The sequence below is a fragment of the Uloborus diversus genome, chromosome 3 (assembly GCF_026930045.1).
Source record: "Uloborus diversus isolate 005 chromosome 3, Udiv.v.3.1, whole genome shotgun sequence".
In the NCBI taxonomy this organism is placed as follows: Eukaryota; Metazoa; Arthropoda; class Arachnida; order Araneae; family Uloboridae; genus Uloborus; species Uloborus diversus.
Genome location: NC_072733.1, coordinates 174,660,001 through 174,678,680, shown reverse-complemented (window position 1 = coordinate 174,678,680; position 18,680 = coordinate 174,660,001). Strand labels below are relative to the sequence as shown.

Here is an 18,680-nt window from a genome sequence, read left to right as displayed (position 1 = left end):
TTTCATAACATATTTTATTATAATCCTTGGATGCATACAGCCTCGGAAATAAAATTTGAAATTTTGAAAATTTTCAAAAATTAGCGATTTTTGAAGTGATTTTACTCAAAAAAACCCATTTTTTAAAAATCTAAAAATTGGCTCATTTGAACCCCATATAATGCTTAACAAGTGGGTAGACACCACATCCCGTATTTTTTCCCATAAAATGTTTTATGATTTTTTGAAAGTGACCTTATCGCCCATGGCATGCATGTAAAATAAAAATTTCTAATAATTTCAGTAACTGAAATTCTGGTTATATTAATGCCTAATAACTACAATAAAGGTGCCCTTTATCAGGAACAACTAAAATCTTGCTGACTTTTAATAATATACGAGTAACAAACCGCTTCTGATGACCCAGTCAATTCGTCTTTTTGTACTTTGTTAAATGAATATATTTTTCTGCTGATCAGCGCCTAATTGTTATGGGAGCTGAGATCCCATACTTCCTCATTTGTTTCACTCAAATTTTTGTATTTTTGACCGAATTCAGGCCACTTAAGCATTAAAATAAGTTCTGAATACTATAGGGATCCTGACATTCTTTTGTTAGAAAATGGATCCCTGGCTATAATAGCTACCTTTGGTGAGATCTGTTTGGTTACCTCAACTTACAACCATGTTCAATAAATTATTTATCTCATAAAACAGTGGCCTTTTTAAATTCTTAAACTACAAGTGAGTTTTGCGGTATGAATTTAGTATACATATTCTTACGTACAAAAGTACTCATACTAGGTAGGATCCAAAAATTATGTGACAACATTCGCCAATGTCAACCAAAGCATGAAGTTAAAATTAATCGTTTTAAATGCATTGTATTGTTCTTCCCTTTGATGGTTTCCCCTGTCGCGTAATTGAGTTGAAGAGAAAGAGAATTGAAAGAGAAAAAATATGATTCGTTGCTGGATATGAAAGTAACGGTGAATGCATAGCTTTGGAGACAAAATAAACTAATATTTATAAAAAAAATATAGATTTTTACTGTTTCTGATGAAGTACATCATTATCATAGCTATTAGTCATTAATATAATCACCAAAGGCTCTTCTATCTAAAGGCGACACACAGAGTCTTACAAAAAGACGAATTGACTGGGTCATCAGAAGCGGTTTGTTACTGGTATATTATTAAAAGTCAGCAAGATTTTAGTTGTTCCTGATAAAGTGCACCATTATTGTAGCTATTAGGCATTAATATAATCAGAATTTCACTGACTGGAATTGTTAGACATTTTTATTTTACATGCATGCCATGGGCGATAAGGTCACTTTCAAAAAATCATAAAACATTTTATGGGAAAAAATACGGGATGCGGTGTCTACCCACTTGTTAAGCATTATATGGGGTTCAAATGAGCCAATTTTTAGATTTTTAAAAAATGGGTTTTTTGAGTAAAATCACTTCAAAAATCGCTAATTTTTGAAAATTTTCAAAATTTCAAATTTTATTTCCGAGGCTATATGCATCCAAGGATTATAATAAAATATGTTATGAAACTATCATATAAGGGCTTTAGACTGCCATCTCCGTTTAGTAAAAAAAACTTTTTTTTCATGGAGAAAAAAAATCATAAAATCGGTAAAAATGCAGTTTTTTCGCGACAAAAATGATTTTTTTTCTTTATCAAAAAACCTAACTAAACTTTCAAAAACGATGTCTAGAGGATATATGGGTCCTTGTTTATTTTTAGAAAAAAGAATTATTCAAATAGGTTAAATACTTTTGAAATAATGTCCATTTGAAATGGAGTGTTTTGCCGGTTTTTTCCAAAATGGCAGATTTTGTGCAGAATTTTAATAGGCTGTAACTGAAGAAAAAAAAATTTTTCTTGCAAAATCCTTTTGGGATATTTCATATGTCCCTTAGTTGTAACTACTGTATTTTTTTCAAAAAAATCGGTGATGGTCATGTGACAGACCCTGCCTGATGTGAAATGGAATGGCTCTCCTCTACTTAAACCATGCTTATGTGATGATAGTGTCTTGGATCCAACACTATACTCAATGAAATATTTTAACATGAACCCATTGTGATCCCATCTTGAAATTTCTACAGCCATTTCAGTAAGGTGTAGACATAAAAAAAAATTTTTTCTTTTGAAAAAAATTGAAACAGCACATTTTGAGAAATTTAAAATTTAATTAAAATAAATTCTTTTCAGACCTAATTATGTTACATATCATTAGAAAGGTCATTAAAAAGGCTGTCAAATAGCACTTGTTTCAGCTTTCTATCTTAAGTAGAAAAGATTCCTAGTCATTTTGAAAATTTGGTCATTCATGTGTTTTGACCTATTTTTGATATTTTTACAGCATTGTATCTTCAAAATCATTTAGTATTTTTCAAAAAAAAATTAACATTTTCCTATGTCAATATAACCACTCAGGGGTCTGGCCAGAGGACTGGGTTCGTTAACGGACCCTTCACAAAAATCCGATCAACCAAAACGGACCTTTCACAAAATCCCAATCAAACAAAACGGACCTTTCACAAAATCCCGATCAAACAAAACGGACCCTTCACAAAATTCTGATAAACAAGATCGGATCTTTCAAATTGTTTATTGAAAGAGCAAATCTGAAAGCAAAATAACGCATATTTCTGTGTATAAACAGATAATTTTTGGAACCTTTTTTTAAGTCAAATTAGAGGGATCAGCTTATACAAAATCGGCTAATTTAAAAAAAAAAAAATCGGCACTCTTGCGATGCTCCTGCAAGCGATAAATAATTGCTACTGCCAAATAAATATAATGGTTGTTTGTTTTATCACAGCTAATTAGCAGCGGTGTTGTTGTAAACTTTTCTGAAAACTCATTGGTAAGCACTTTTCTCTGCGCTCATGATTTAAGAAACAACAAAAATAATATATATCTGCGAAATGAACTTAGAACTGCAAAGCGATAGTAAGGGTGGGGAAAAATATGATCGCTTCAGCTAGGGTTACCAACTTCAAAATTATCATCACTTAGCGTCTGGCGCTGAATCTTTATAATGACTTGATTAGAAAATATTCTCATCATTTTACCAGCTTGTCAATATTTGCGTTTTTCGGTGCGATGTTTAATTGTTATTTTGGGAGAAAATTATATGGGCTTTGATTTCTCGATGCTAACATAACTTTAAATCAACTCTTTTAATTACCGTTTTTTTTTCTTTAGATGTCTACATTTTGAAAAATGCAATCTTTTAACATCCGATATGAGAATTATATTTTGTTCTTTTTTCAAGCTAACTTCGCTTTATTAGGATGCAAATAAATGAAAAGTCTCTTTATTTCTGTTTGAACTCTCTTTTCAAGTTTTTAAAGCAAAATTCCATTTTCTGTTATGAGTCAAAAATTAAAATGCTGAATAGATGGTTTATTTTATTTATTTATTTATTTATTTATTTATTTTTTTTTGCGTCAACTGTGTCCACAGATATTAATGAAATGTTTATCATAGGACTCTAAAATGCAATTTTAAAATAATTTTATCAAAAATATTTCTTTTACAAGCCGTTTTTATACTTTTGATGCCTTCACTTTGAGAATTGCGATCTCTTTGCATCCGCTATGGGAATCCGATTTTTCGAATTTTTGATGATTATTACGCATTGTTAAGAGGTAAACAATTAAAATATTTTAATTTTTGTTAAAATCACGGAATTTATAAGTTTTAAACGAAATTCTGTGCTTTTTAAGAGTGTCTTGGGTCAAAAAGTTAAATGCTGAACCCCACTCTGAATTTTATTTTATTTATTTATTTTTTTGTTAAAATTATTTTAAATACTGTACAGAAATATTTCTAGTATAATTTAACATAATGTAGAATGGTAGATAAATATTGATACTTGCGAGAGCGTTGCCCCCCCCCCCCCCCCGCCGCCAAATATCAGAAAAACACTCCAGAATGATTTTCTCGACATAGAAGAGGAAAACACTCAACTTTAAGTTTAATTGATGCAGTTTGTGCCATCTCTTAAGTCTAAAATTTCGTTTTAACAAACAAATTTTTTTTTCGAAATTATTTGATTTTTCACAAAATTAACTCATTTTTCACAAATTATTTTATTTTTCACAAAAAACGGACCCTGTGAAAAATCCTGGACAGACCCCTGCCACTACCCCTGTACTAAATTTCATTAAAATCTGAGAGGGTGAGATAAAATCAGTGTTGATTTGACACGGAATGACCGATTAATAGATTATGTTTATCACTTCCGTTTTTAAAAATTGGCAAATTATAATTTTTTTTTGTGATTTTTGCATTTTTTCCCCTTCAAAATATAAAAAATTCAACCCCTCTCAAGAATGTCAAGACAAAGTTTTTTTAAAACTTCTTTATAACTCTCCTATCCTTAAGTTACCATTAAATAATCAGATTTTCTCTATATACACTTTTTAGCTAGTAATTAACCTATCTTATGTTAATCTGACTCACTTCAATATCTCTGATAATCAATTTTTTTTTTTACTAATCTGACGGGATGTCCTAGATGCAACCCCCAACATAAAGGGTTTAAATTTTATGGAGGTACTCGTAAGGATGAAGAGTGTCCCTCCTATAGGGTTGTCCTGTTTTGTCCACCCCGGAGAAAACCGCTAGGAAAAAATTTGAAAAACTGCCCAGGACAAAATATCATTTTGTCCATTTTCTCCACTTTTTGAGTAAACTGAACGTACTTATTCAAAAATTCAATGTTTGAAAATGATAAATAAATATATAAATTCTTCCCATCCAAGTGATACTTTAATGTAAAAAACAAACAAACATGAATTTTTTAAATAATTCATTGTAAAGTATTTTAGAGTGAAAATGAAAAAAGTAAGATCAGTTGAAGGTATGCAAATGTCTATATAATACAAATGAATATTAATAAATTATAATGCATGTAGTAGCATTTATTTAAACAAACAGATCAACAGTAAATTTTACATTGAGTATACATCAAAATTAACAATGATTTCCTCCAAAAAAGGGGCAAAAGATCCCTTTAGAAACACCCGAATGCAACCAAAAGGGGAGGTTCACAACTAGACCTCACTAGGTGTCTACGCACCAAATTTCAACTTTCTAGGACATATCGTTCTTGAGTTATGCGACATATATACACACATACATACCGATGTCACGAGAAAAGTCTTTGTAATTAACTTGGGGAATGTCAAAATGGATATTTCGGGTGTTTATACGTTCTTAGGCACTTATCAGCGTGTGGTCAGGTTGAAAAAAAACTCAACATAAATTCGGGGGTGAACAAAATGGAAATTAAGGCCAAATTTTGAGTGATTTTTTTCGCAAATACAATACTTCCTTTTTTGTAAAGGGAAGTAATAACACTGAAAAAATTTAGCAAGATTGCTCATGATTTTCCTCTATGAGGGCATTAATTTGTCCTTTGCAATCAGGATTTTGGGACAGTGAAACAAATATTAAACTGATATGATAAATTATTACTTTGTGAAATTCCATTTTTTATGAGTGAAATTCTGAAATTATATCAAGATTCACAGTAAGATCTGTTGAAGCCATTGAAATCTAACTGCTAAAACTGGTACCCATCATTTCTTAAAAGGACTTATCTCTCAAGTTGAGATTTTGGAAAAACGTTTCTATGGTGATGACAAATGTTTTCAATTCCCAACATTCATGATGTTTAAATATTGGATAGAACATCAAATGATGTTTTCAGGCTAGATGTTTAACTGTCGGTTTTCAAGAGCGATTCACTTTCGTGCGTGCAAGGTAGCGCTTGTAAGCTGAACTATATTTGGCAATTTTGAGTTCAAAGGGAGAATTTTTATAATGAAAGAGGAAAGAACCGATATCAAGAACATTATTCGGTGCAACTTTATGATATTAATTATGATATGATTACAACCATAATGATATTAATATAATATCAAACTTTGTCCACAAAACTAGAAAGCAGAAGACTAGAAAAAGAATATTTCTATGGTGGATGTATTGGATGAATATGATTAGTTCTATACACATGTTAAACTTTTGCTTTTCTCAGTTTGTTATTTTTTATTTTTTATATGTTTCTTCACACCAGACTTTATTATTTCACAAAAACAAGACGAGAGAAAGAGGAGAATAAAAGAAATATTTTAAGGTAACGATTTTATGCACGGGAAGCAGAAACCTTGATCGCGTAACACGTACTGTCAATCCTTTCATCGGAGCAAAAAAAAGTTAAAAGAATGTAATTTAGTTGTTTAAATTTATTAAAAGGGATGGCATTGATGGGCTCAGTTTTTCTATGTAATGCAGAGCCACTGATCATTGTTTTCTGCTTCTTCAAATCATTCACTAATCTTGAAATGAGTAAAACTTACTACTTTAAAAGAGTTATAATAATTTGAAATCACTCCCTAATCTTGAAATTAATGAAACTTACTACTTTGATAGGGTAAAAGACATTTGAAATAAAAAATAAAAAAATTCCTCTGTGTATAGAGGTAAATAGCAATCAACAACGTTTTGACACACAAAATTAGCAGATTAATCTGCTAATTTTGTGCCTCAAAAGGTTGTTAATTGCCATTTACATTTGGAATAGCTATTTGGAAGCAGTTGCTCACAATAGTTTCCAAAAGGTTCATGATTTTCACTACCTAATTAATTGACCAAAGCCTGCCCAGTATGGCTTGTTGCTGGGCTTCTCCAAATAAACTTCAATCTTTTGATGAAATAGTTATTTATTTTTTTAGAGTGTTACCAAATTTCATAGGAAATGAATTCTACTCTTATTGGCTAATAGAAATATATCCCTTGATTAAAAAAGAAGTGTTAGTGAAAAAGCAAAGAACAATATGCCTTTAGCAGCACAATGTATATCAATTGTTTCTTAAGCTGTATGAAATGTGTGTAGTAATCTTTTCCAATATATTAACAAGTTTATAATTTTTTTTAGTCTTGTTCGCCCTGATGTTTTGGATGAAATGGTAACATTGATCACTGAAGAGCCCGATGATGAGGGCGATGAGAGATTACGCTACAGGTACACATTTTTGACTTTGAGTGATCTTACTTGAAAACATTTCATGAGCTCTAAATTTTTCATTCATTTTAGGCACGCCAATCGAGCATGTGAACTGTTAACGTTTGACATTGCCCAGATCAATGATGCATTAGTTGGAAATGAAGCTGTACTAGAAAAATTGTATAGGTTTTTAGACACAGAAAAAGCTTTAAATCCTTTGTTAGCTAGTTTTTTCAGTAAAACATTGGGACTACTTATATCGAAGAAAACTGATGAGGTGAGATTTTAAAGTTTTTCTCTTCTTTTATGGTGTAATTTCTATGCCTAATAAGGAAATTCAGAAAAATTCTGTATATCAAAACCAGCTTAAAGAATGATGAACACGTAATGTTTTAATGGAAATACGAAGTTTCTTAGCCATCACTATAATTACTGTTACTCTAAATCTTCCTTTCCACCCTAGAACCTCAAAATTGCTTCTTTAAAATAAATGCATATTTTAAACAGCTAATTTTTGAGTTCTGACACCTCATTAATTGAATGGGTGGAGGGAAAACGTTGTATGTAGATTTTCAAAAAAAAAAAAAAAAAAAAAAAAATCTGTAGAAAAACATTGAATGTAGTCCACAGAGAATGAATCACCTGTTGTTTTAGTTTGTTTATATGGCCATTTAATGAGCTAGTTGGCATTGGCTTTGTAAATGAAGTGTTCATAATTCATGGAAGAACGTTGTATGTTGCAAACCTGCTTTGTGGGCGTGTAGTAGTTTTGGTGATGGAATAGAAAGTGAGCAGGTAATTGAATGGAAAAACCTTGTATTTTTCTCTCAATGGCCTGTTTAGTATATTGCACTAAGCAAATTTATTTTTTGGCCGTAGTGTAAAGTTGATGTTTTCAACTTACGTTTTCCCGCCACCCATTCAATTGTTCGGCTTGAGATCTTTTGTATTTATTCTCATAGGTTGAGACAGCTTTCTAGTCTTCCTTTGTTCGTGTCCTTGATTTTTTTATGCTCATGTAAGACAAAGTAAAAGAGTAATGTGCTATTGCTTATTCTCTATTTTGTCAAAGTATGCTCTTTGGTAATTGATTCTGGCATATTACACAGTTAGATTTGTGTGATAATGAATGAGGAATAGATGGGAAATAGGAATGAGGAATAATGGGAAATAGAATGAAGAATAGATTTGTGTGGTAATGAATCCATAGTATTTCCTTTTCATAAAATCTAGAGATTCAAATTGTATTAGAAAATTTTAATGCATCTTTAATATTTTGTTTTTTTTTATGCATAACAGACCTGCCAACTACCCTATTTTGCACGGGAGACTCCCATTTTTTTCCATTTATCCCGGTTTTACGTTTTAAGTATCACTTTCTCCCGTTTTTCTTCAGATTTTTTATTTCATCATTACTTATCGTAATTTATCAAGATTTTGTTTTGTAAAAGAAAAATCCTTTCTCTAATCCTGATTAAAAAGCACTACCATAGCTTTTAGACCTTTCTAAGACCCAATTCCACCACTGTTCTGTACAGTATATCATATGCACGTAGGAAAAAGCTCTAGGCAATTTCAGCGCATTGCAGGTGATTGGACTGCAATCTTTTAGCATCTGTTTCTGGTTTTTCCTTTTTCTGATTATTTCCTGAATCGACATTGTGCAATACTTAGTAAGCTCAAAATCAAAGGTTTTTTTGGAATCCCTTGCTTTCAGCCCCCGCCCCAAAAAATTGTGCTTGAAATAGAAGCTTATTGTTCTACTTGAAATGTACTGCTGTAAAAATCCCTTTGGTGACTTTTTTTGACTATATATGGGTCATTCTCTATAAATGTGGAATTTTCCGTCCCATGTTCGCTGCAACCCCATAAATCTTTTTAAATTATTTTTTTTAATACTATTTATTTGTCACCTTCTACGAAACAAATTAACATGGATTTTACAGTGACAGACAATAAATTTTTTTGCTAAGACTAAAAAGATATCCTAAAAAGTCATTACCATCCACTGTCTCTCGACTCAATGTTTGTCTTTTGCGATCTAACTATACTGCAAACAAAACTAAAAAAAATGTCTTGAAAATTTTTTTTTCATAATTGCCTCACACAATCAACTTCAAAATAAAGTTTCTTTTTTGTTTGATTGCAATTTTGAAATTTTTGTGCAACAGTTTTAATTTGTCCCTGACATTTTGCATCATTACCATCCAACAGTTTTTACACTCTTTCATTACCACTTAGTGGCACTATTAACCCAAACAGCACTCAGTTTTAGTAACAGCTACCTTAAGTTTGTTTGAAAAGCAAAAATTTACTTTGTGGAAATCTTCATGCTTCTTGCTTAGATGTGTAGACATCCAAATTAAGTGGAAAATTTTTTATTGATGTCATTACCATCCATATTCATTGATAGTTATTTAAACATTATAATGTATTTTTGTTTTTTATTTGCTTACATTAGATGAACCTTTGATCAAAAAGTGCAAAATTTTTAGAATGTTAGCTACAGTTTAGTTCATGCCAGGGAAAATAATGTGAAATATCATTACCATCCTGCACAAAGTATAAAGATTTGGATGGTAATGACAGACTAAGGATAGAATAAAATTATTTGCTTCATTTTTTATTATACACTGCTCGACATTGAAAATGCAACACCAAGAAGGAGTGGTCAGAAAGTGATGAAATTTGGAAAAAAGACAGAGACAGCAAGGATTAATAAATGATCTTAATTTCAAAATGATTGGCAGAATACAGAGCAAGAACGTCGTCGGCTCAGTAGGATGTGGGGACCACTGTGGACAGCGATACACGAAGAAACAGGTCTAGGCATAGAGTCAATAAGGGTGCGGATGGTGTCCAGAGGGATGGCTCTCCATTCCCTTTCAACCATTTGCCACAGTTCGTCTTCTGAACGAGGCGGGGACAGAGTCTGCAAATGGCGTCCAATCACATCCCATACATGTTCGATTGGTGACAGGTCAGGAGAGTATGGTGGCTAGAGAAGCATCTGTGTGCCTTGGGGAGCATGTTGGCAGATGCGAGCACTGTGTGGTCGGGCGTTATCCTGCTGAAAAATTGCATTAGGTAGCCCTTGAAGGTAAGGGATTGCCACCAGCCACAGCACATTATCCAAGTATCAGTGGGCCATCATAGTGCCCTGAATACGAACTAGAGGTGATATGGAATTGCACGCAATTGCCCCCCAAACCATTATGCAGCTTTGTCGTGCAGTGGGACATTCCACAGTTACTGCCGGATTAGATCTGTCTCCATGTCGAAGCCACACACCTATGCGGTGGCTATCACTGGATAAACAGAAGCGGGATTCATCTGAGAACACGACATTTCGCCATTCTGTCATCCACGTCGCTCTAGTCTGGCACCATACTAAACGTTGCTGTCTATGTTGTGGGGTCAATGGCAGTCTTCTTATTGGACGCCGTGATTGCAGACCATGTGCGACCAAACGACGGGAAATGGTTCTGGTTGACACAGGAACATTCAGGCTATCTTGCATCTGCTGCAAAATCGAGGAATAAGTGACTTGTGGGTCTGCTACAGCTTGTCGTTGGATGCGACGGTCCACACGTTCTGACGTCACTCTGGCTGCCCCTGCACCCCTCAATTTTGCCACATTTCGTTGTTCCAACCATCTTTGGCACAGCCGATGCACCATGCTCGCATCCATGTGGATATCAGCTGCGATTTGACGTACGGACCAACCTCTCCTTCTCAGTTCGATCACCATACCCCTGGTAAAATCTTCTATCTGCTGGAAGTGCCTTTGTTGACGTCGGCCTGGCATTTTCTTTATTTACACGTATCCTTCAAGACAAAAACAAAATTTCTTCGATAATTCTCCAGTCAGAAATAATGACAGGAATATTGCTCATTCTGCAAGTTCCTTCTCTTATATCTTACTTCACGTGCGTCGGAGAGTTGCGCATTTCACATCATTTACATAACTCAGTAATGTACATATACTCTAAAATTTGCATAAATTTCTGAACACTCCTTCTTGGTGTTGCATTTTCAATATCAAGTAGCGTATACATTTTTACCTTCAAATTCAGCACATTGAATTGTTTTTAATATTTTAAATGCATAATTTTCTTAAACTTTTTTAAAATTACTCTACATAATAAGTACCTGTTGGGCAGTGGGTTGCTGTCATTTTTAATGGTCAATGGTTCCTAGTTAACTATCATTTTGTAAAGTACATTATATTTTAAATTGATTGATTTTAAATAAATGTGTCATAGGATGATAACCAATTCAGACCTTAATGTGCAGGTGTTGTTGATTCATACCAAAGTAATAGTCTGAGAATCCAATTTATGTCCAGATCAAAAACAAAAAGTAAATTTGCTGGTCCACAGAAAGGACAAGCACCAGATAGCCACAGAAGTGATTTTATGCCTTATTAAAGATCCTCCTATACTCATTTCTCGTAGATATTTTTGTTCAGCAAAAGATGAACATAGTTCGGTAGAGAAATTCACAGCATCTTGTATTTAATGCAAAATAAATACATAAATAATGACGCCATAATATTCTGTTTCGAAAAAAACATAGCATTTTGACATTAATTTTACTGTATGTTTGCTAAAAGCTATTTTAAACATGTATACCTCATTTCCTTCCTGCCATGATCATTGCCATCCTTCCAGAGTAATTACCGTCCTTGCTACAGAATTGCTTGTCATCAAATTATTGATGTTCAATTGTTTTAATAAATGTATTTTAAATAGTTAGTTCTATTAGTATTTTAAACAGCATATGTACTTTAGGTTATAAGACTTAATTTGAACGAGTGAAAATGAATGACATAATGCATTCAGTATATTTAAAAAAAGAAAAGAATCTCAAAATTATTTTTAATTTATTAAAAGACTTAAAATGATATATTTGTTTTTTATTTTCTGTCTGGCTGTTGCTAGTAACATTAAAACCACTTAAAAACATTTTTTTTTTTTTGAATTTCTACAGGATTTTTTAACATGGGTTGGTAATGACACTTTTTGTTCTTTTTACAAACTAAACCATCATTATCTGCAAAATAAATGTACATGTTTCATGAACTATTGTAGTTTTACCAAGATACATATTTTCTTTCAAAAAAATGACAAACTGCATCCTTCCTGAAAAGTTCAAAAATTCAGGATTGCAAAATTCCACATTGCAGGAGAATGACCCATATACATTATTTTACAATTTTTATTACGTATTACACCAACATCCAACTTAGTAACGTAATTAAAATTGTAACTAAAATGACACAAGTGTCTTAGGGCTAATGATACTATACACTAATATATATTTTATTAGTTTTTTTCTTTTATTTTTAAATTAAATGTTTGATAAAGCTTCTGTCATTTGCATGCTATTTTACAAGGAATCTTTTAGAATTTGAAGATTTTATTAAATTTATTTACAAAATTAGTGTATTTTGAACTAAAAAAGCCTGAAAAAAAAATTTCCCCCTCAAATAAGTTCATTTAAAATCTTCCTTTTTCTTCCTTGAAACTTTGATCCAATCTCCTGTTTTTTTCATTTCATAAGGTTGGCAAATCTGGCATAAAAGAAGACACTTTCAAAAAGATTCTAATGAATGCTCTGCATGTTAACATGTACACACCTGGAATTCTAAAAAAAAAAAAAAAATATTAAATCAATATTATTTTTTAGTTTATTACATTAGTGTGCTTAACTATAAAATCTTTTGGGTTGATAAACTGGATTTCTCTAAGTTGTACTAAAAGTATTTTGTGCCCACCATTGTAAAGGAAAATTTGAAATACTTTAACATTTGTTTTCTTTCAGAAAGCTTCAACCTTTATCTAACTCATTAAAAATAAATAATCATAAGTAAATAAGAAATAAATCAAGCTCTCAACACTAGAATATTAATATCCTAGTAAGAATTAAGTTTTTCTTTTATAATGAAGTCATTTAGTTTTAGTTGCAGGCAGCTTCTCTTGTTTCCAATTTTATTTTCACATGCATAGAAACTGACCAGTAATGTTTTTACTAAAAGAATAAATAAATAAATAAATGTTTTAATTGTGAAATTGAAGATATTTTTTACTTTCTGGAAAAATTTCAATGGCAATTTTTTTTATTCATCTGTTGGTAAAATTTTTATTACTTTAAACTTCATAATTTGCAAATTTAATTGATTATTCCTCTGATTCAAGTTCATTTTCTGCATTTTAGGTTTTCAAGTTTTTGAAAGAAAGAAATTTCATTGCACTTATTTTGAACCATCTTAATACTTCAGCTGTTATGGATTTACTTTTGCGTTTTGTTAGCTCAGTTGAAAATAATGAAACAAAAGCAATAGTACTAAAGGTAAATGATAATTTTTAAAAGCAATTTGTTTTAAGTTTTTTCTTTTCTAGTTTGAATTTTTTCTATGAATATACTAAACTCTTCATTCATTAACTGTTTTGCCTATGATGAGTTTCGAGTTTCAGTGTCAACTTAGAAATTGTAGTATCTTAATTTTGCAGTGGCTAGATGAGCAGAAGCTAATTCAACAACTAATAAGCAGAATAGATGTTATTTATGACGAAGATTTTAACTGCAATGCTTCATATGCTCTATGTGATATAATTAAAGTCTCCAGAGAACATATGTCCATGTTACAAGAGAAAGCAGAACCAAATCCTCTGTTGGAGACATTGGAATCGTAAGTGTGTTCTGATTTTGCAAAGAAAAAGTTTCTCCTCAATATATCAAGCGGTATGGTACAAGGTAATTGTTGATATATATCAGGGTTTAAGGTGAGTTAAAAAGTTTTTTTAGCAAAAAAGCTAAGATGGGGAAAAAAGCTTTAGCAATATGTTAAAATCTATAAAAGGTTAATGAATACGTTCAATATTTTCTTAAATACTTTAAAGTGTTTCATCTCCAGTTCAAAATTGAATTTAAAATTTATCCTAACACCTTTTATGAAATGTAGCACAAAATAGAAATTTTTGAAGTTTAAGATTAAAATAAAGAATAATACATGCCATTGAAAGAGCACAGTATTAATATTTAAAATAGCACAAGTCTCATTCCCACCATCATACATTTACTGCTGAGACATAATTCCCATTCAGACCCAGTATTGTTAAACTTCATAGTAATTAGAAATTTTAGGTATGATTAATATTTATTTTCAGAAAATAATTTTTATGTAATACGGTTTTATGAAAAAAGTCATCGTTTAATCCCCAGTGGCATCATACAGTGCGCACCCAATTTTTTTAAAACAAAATATCCTTAAGTCATAATTCCAAAAAACTATGATTTATCTACCAACCTGTTGCAAATGAACAGAATACTGTATGCTACGCACTTTTTTCAACCACCTAAGTGCTTAACATTGATTAAATTAAAGTGTCATTTGAAAAAAATATTCCACTACTTAGCTGAAACACACAGCTTGCATTTGAAATGTGCCACATTGAACTTGCAGTCAACTTCCAACCATTTGTACAAGACACACCCCTTATTAACAATACTTTTTATTGGTGTACTGGCAGGGTTGTTTGGTTTAAACCAATTGGTTTTTTAAAAAAAACCATGCTGTTTTTTTTTAAAAATGTTTTTTTTTTTTTTTTTAAAGCTGGAAAAAAAAATCCATTTTACAGGTTTACATTGATTTCCCCACACATATTGAAAAATGTAAAATTCCATTTATTTTAAGTTGCAGAGATAAATACTAAAATTGCAAAGTTGCTTCTTCAAAATATATTACAAGCTTTAATCGAAAAAAAATATTAATATATTTTTTATTTCATATGTGTGCCATAAAGCAGATTTCAGTCAACTTCCATAATTATGCTTAATTTGCATGATTAGTTAAGATTTACTAAGGATTGAATCTTTTATTGTAGATGCAATCCATTATATTGCTCACTCCTGTTGCAGGGGTGTGACATTTTTGCCCATTTATTTGCACTTTCCTAGAATTTTAACTTCGACTTGTAAGGTAATCAACAGTCTAACTTAATTGTTTACACCTAAAAATTAAGATTTGTTCTGCAGATGAACACAAATAATATTTTTTGGATCAAATTTTAAAAAAAGTTTATACTTCATCATATTATGATACATAATAGTTCCTTATATTATAATGTAGGAAGTTTAAAAGATAAATTTTTAAATTCCCAGAACAAAATGCAAATGTATGTGTAAAAATTGATTGAGAAATATATAAATTTTCACATATAAACTACACTCTCCATTGGTGTTTTTTTTTTTGGATTCTGTGTGCTCAAAAGATTTTGATTGGCTATACACCTATGCTGCTTTATGACTATTGGGTGCAGATAATTCTTAGTTTTTCCCCCTCTTTTGTTCATTGGAATTGGGATTTTGGTATTTGCTTTGCCTTAGCTAACCTGTGCAGTTTACAAAAGTTACTTACTCATATTGTTTTAAAAAGAATGTCCAATTCTGGTAGAAAAGACCTAATCTGGCTTTCATTTGATGAAATCAAAAATGAAGCCAGTATTTCGTATCATAAAGGGTCTATATATACATGCATACTAATATGTTAATCAAGTCGAACATTTCAATCAATATTTCCCCGCAGAAAGCTCTTTTAATTATTTAATTTATTTACAAGATTTTGTTCTAATCTCTTTAATTAATCAAGAAATTAAGTATAATGTGACTATTTAATAACTGTTAATTACATGGAACCTTAATTACCTTCTGAAAATTAATTGTTTTTCTCGCAAATAGTATTTAAACCAAAAAACCCGGTCTAAACCAAAAAACCGTTTTTTTTTGTTTTTTTTGAAAAAAACCGTTTTTTTACCAACCCTGTGTACTGGTAGTTTTACATTTTTTGTTTTCTTTATGTTGTGATGAGGAATCGTCAATTTCTCTTTTATTCAGCAATTATTTACACATTTGGACATCAATACAACTTGAGACAAAACTAGTTATGAAGAAAATCCAAGTAGCAAAATGATTCAAAATATGAAGTACAGCTGCACATGCATGTGAAATCGAAATGAAGAAATCCTCGATATTTTCCAGAGAGAGCTCAAAGTTCAACCAATCAATTGCTTTCTTTAAACCTATCCTCTCCCTCCACACACAGACTGCTCACCCCCCTCTCATCCATATTGAAAGACTCACCTGCTTTCTTCCTGTCCTTTCTCCTTTTCATCCCTTCCAGCAAGAGGTGAGAAAAAAAAAAAGCTTTGGGTTTCTATCTGTCCCTCCAATCTTATCATTAAATATTTTCTCTGCCTCTCTCTCGTTTTTCCCCTTCTCCCTCTCTCTCTCTTTTTTGTGTATGACATTCAGCTGAATGCTTGAGCAAAAATGCCTTGCTAGATTTTTGCAATAGGAAAGTCTTTTCTCCTTCTGCGAAAAATGCAATAATATCAGAAACTGATTTATATACACTGTAGTCCGACCTCCGTATATCGAAGAAGCAAATTTTCAGAAAAAATATTAGACAAATAGAAATTTTGATGTATCGAAGCAATCTTAATTTATCATTAATTGCTCCTAAAACATTAAAACTAAACCTAATTTCGTGTATGAAACTCAATTTCTAATTTATATGAGAATCCAATGAAATGAAAGTTTATAATTAAGAAATGAATTAATGTGAAATATTTCCTGAGCACTACATAGTTTCTAAAAAATCTACTGTATTGCAGTTTCATGTTTGTGAGTGAAAGTTCTCTCAGTTTCAATACTTTCAAAACATCTTTTCGTATTCTTACAATGGCAGACACTCTGCTTGTGGAAAAAACTAAATTTGCGAGAAATGACATTTTTGTGCCTTCAACTATCTTCATTCTTTGATAACTCAACTTTATCTGCAACATTAAGGGATTTTCACTTTGACAATGTAATCGAGAGAAAAGTAAAAATTAAAAAGTGAATTTAAAAAAAAAACGAAAAAAACGCTGTTTAATTTGAATAATTTTCACTGAAGCTAAAGTGACTAGGAATGATAATCAACAGATATAAGGTATAGTTTGAAACTGATTTTACTGTATGACTGGTTGCAACCAAGAATTAAAATAAACTTGAGGGAATTTAAGAGAACCAAACAACCTACCTGCACACTCCACCCCAGCTTTTTTGTGAGTTTTGTAGCAACCTTTACTGAACTTAATTTTCTCCCCTAACCTTCAGTTTTCACGAGAAAAACAGTCTAAGTGGGAAAAAAATCTCTGGATGTCTAAATTTTTTTTAGATATATAGAAACAGTTTTTCTATGCAATGGACATAGAAATTTGCTGGGAATTCGATGTATAAAAAACTTTGATATGTGGAAGTTTCATATATAGAGGTTCGACTGTATATCACCAGAAGTATTGGGACACTTTCAGAAATTCACATTTTACTGTTTTCTCAAGAAATAACTTATTTTTCTGTAACTTTTGTTAAGTAAAAGCTATGATCTAACTTAATTTCCAACAAAAATGAAATCACCTGTGCATTTAGGGGACCAGCAACAAAATGTGGAAATAAAAAAAATGTTTTTGATCATCCTTCATCGTAAAAAAGCTGGGAATAAGCTATAAATTTCAGAAATAAATGTACTTGCTTTGTAGAATCAATTTTTACATTTTCGTGAACTTGTCACATATATTCACAAAAGTATAAGCATTTCTTTTACAAATACCAATTTTACTTGCAAGTTTTTGGCTCATAACACACAGAGTTTTCTGCCAACCATTACTTCACTTTCGAAATATTTGACAATATACAGCAGAAACATAATGCTAAAATTTAAAATTAAACTATTGAAAATTTGATGAAACATGAATGTTAAAAGCAATTTTTCACTGCCCATGCATGAAAAATAGCAATTTATAACTTTCATAATTCAAATCTTAAGTAGACCGTCCAATTCAAAAATAAAATTCCAGTTTACTATCTTAAAAGCTTAGAAAGGCATCAGCAATCTAATAAGTCAAATTTCAATAATTCTTGGATCAGCGACAAATCATGAGAGATCGTTAGCAAATAATCTGTTTATATCATGAATGACACTGAACAATTTCAGTATAGTGTTGCTAATTTGTGCCTCATAATCTGGTTTCCCCCCTTAAACATTCATAAAAAGTAATTTAAATTCCGTCATATGCTTTTTATTTGTTACTCGTATTGAATGCTCATTCGAATGGATATGCTTAAAAAATTAAGTAATTTTAACTGGAAATGTTTTTTACTTGTATTAATCATTAACATCTTTGTTCATTTCATGATATATTTGTTTCATATTTCAGTGTAGAGTCTGTGTCGGATTTATTGAATCACATGTTCAGGGACATCAGCAAAGAAAGTGCTATTGTTAATGGAATTTCGGTTTTATTATCCTTATTGATGTTCAAAAAACAAGGGTATGTGATTCATTTATCTGAATGTCGATAATGTTTTAAAATTTATTTTCGCTTTTGTATTCATAGTAAAATCTTGATTTAAAAAAATTTAATAAGTAGTTTGGTGTTAGGCTTAAGCCTAATTAAGAGTTATTCTTTTATTTTTAATGCTCATCCTATATATTGTTTCTCAAAGGTGTTTTTTTTTTTTTGTGACAACCCGAAAACGTCCTCAATACTTTATCAGACTTCATAACTGAGGCATCATTTTAAAGATTTTCTTCACCACTTTCGATGAAAAATAAAGA

The 18,680-nt window shown here is 31.2% G+C and overlaps 1 protein-coding gene across 1 annotated transcript in view; it reads left to right on the top strand.

The window, feature by feature from the left end:
• The window catches only part of LOC129219299 (serine/threonine-protein phosphatase 6 regulatory subunit 3-like), a 129,909-nt gene that overhangs the window by 22,289 nt on the left and 88,940 nt on the right, over nt 1-18,680 (top strand). Inside the window, exons 5-9 of the mRNA XM_054853641.1 lie at nt 6,950-7,036; nt 7,109-7,295; nt 13,238-13,372; nt 13,534-13,712; nt 18,280-18,393. Of these exons, the coding sequence (XP_054709616.1) occupies nt 6,950-7,036; nt 7,109-7,295; nt 13,238-13,372; nt 13,534-13,712; nt 18,280-18,393 (702 nt within the window). The remainder of the gene's footprint in view (nt 1-6,949; nt 7,037-7,108; nt 7,296-13,237; nt 13,373-13,533; nt 13,713-18,279; nt 18,394-18,680) is intronic.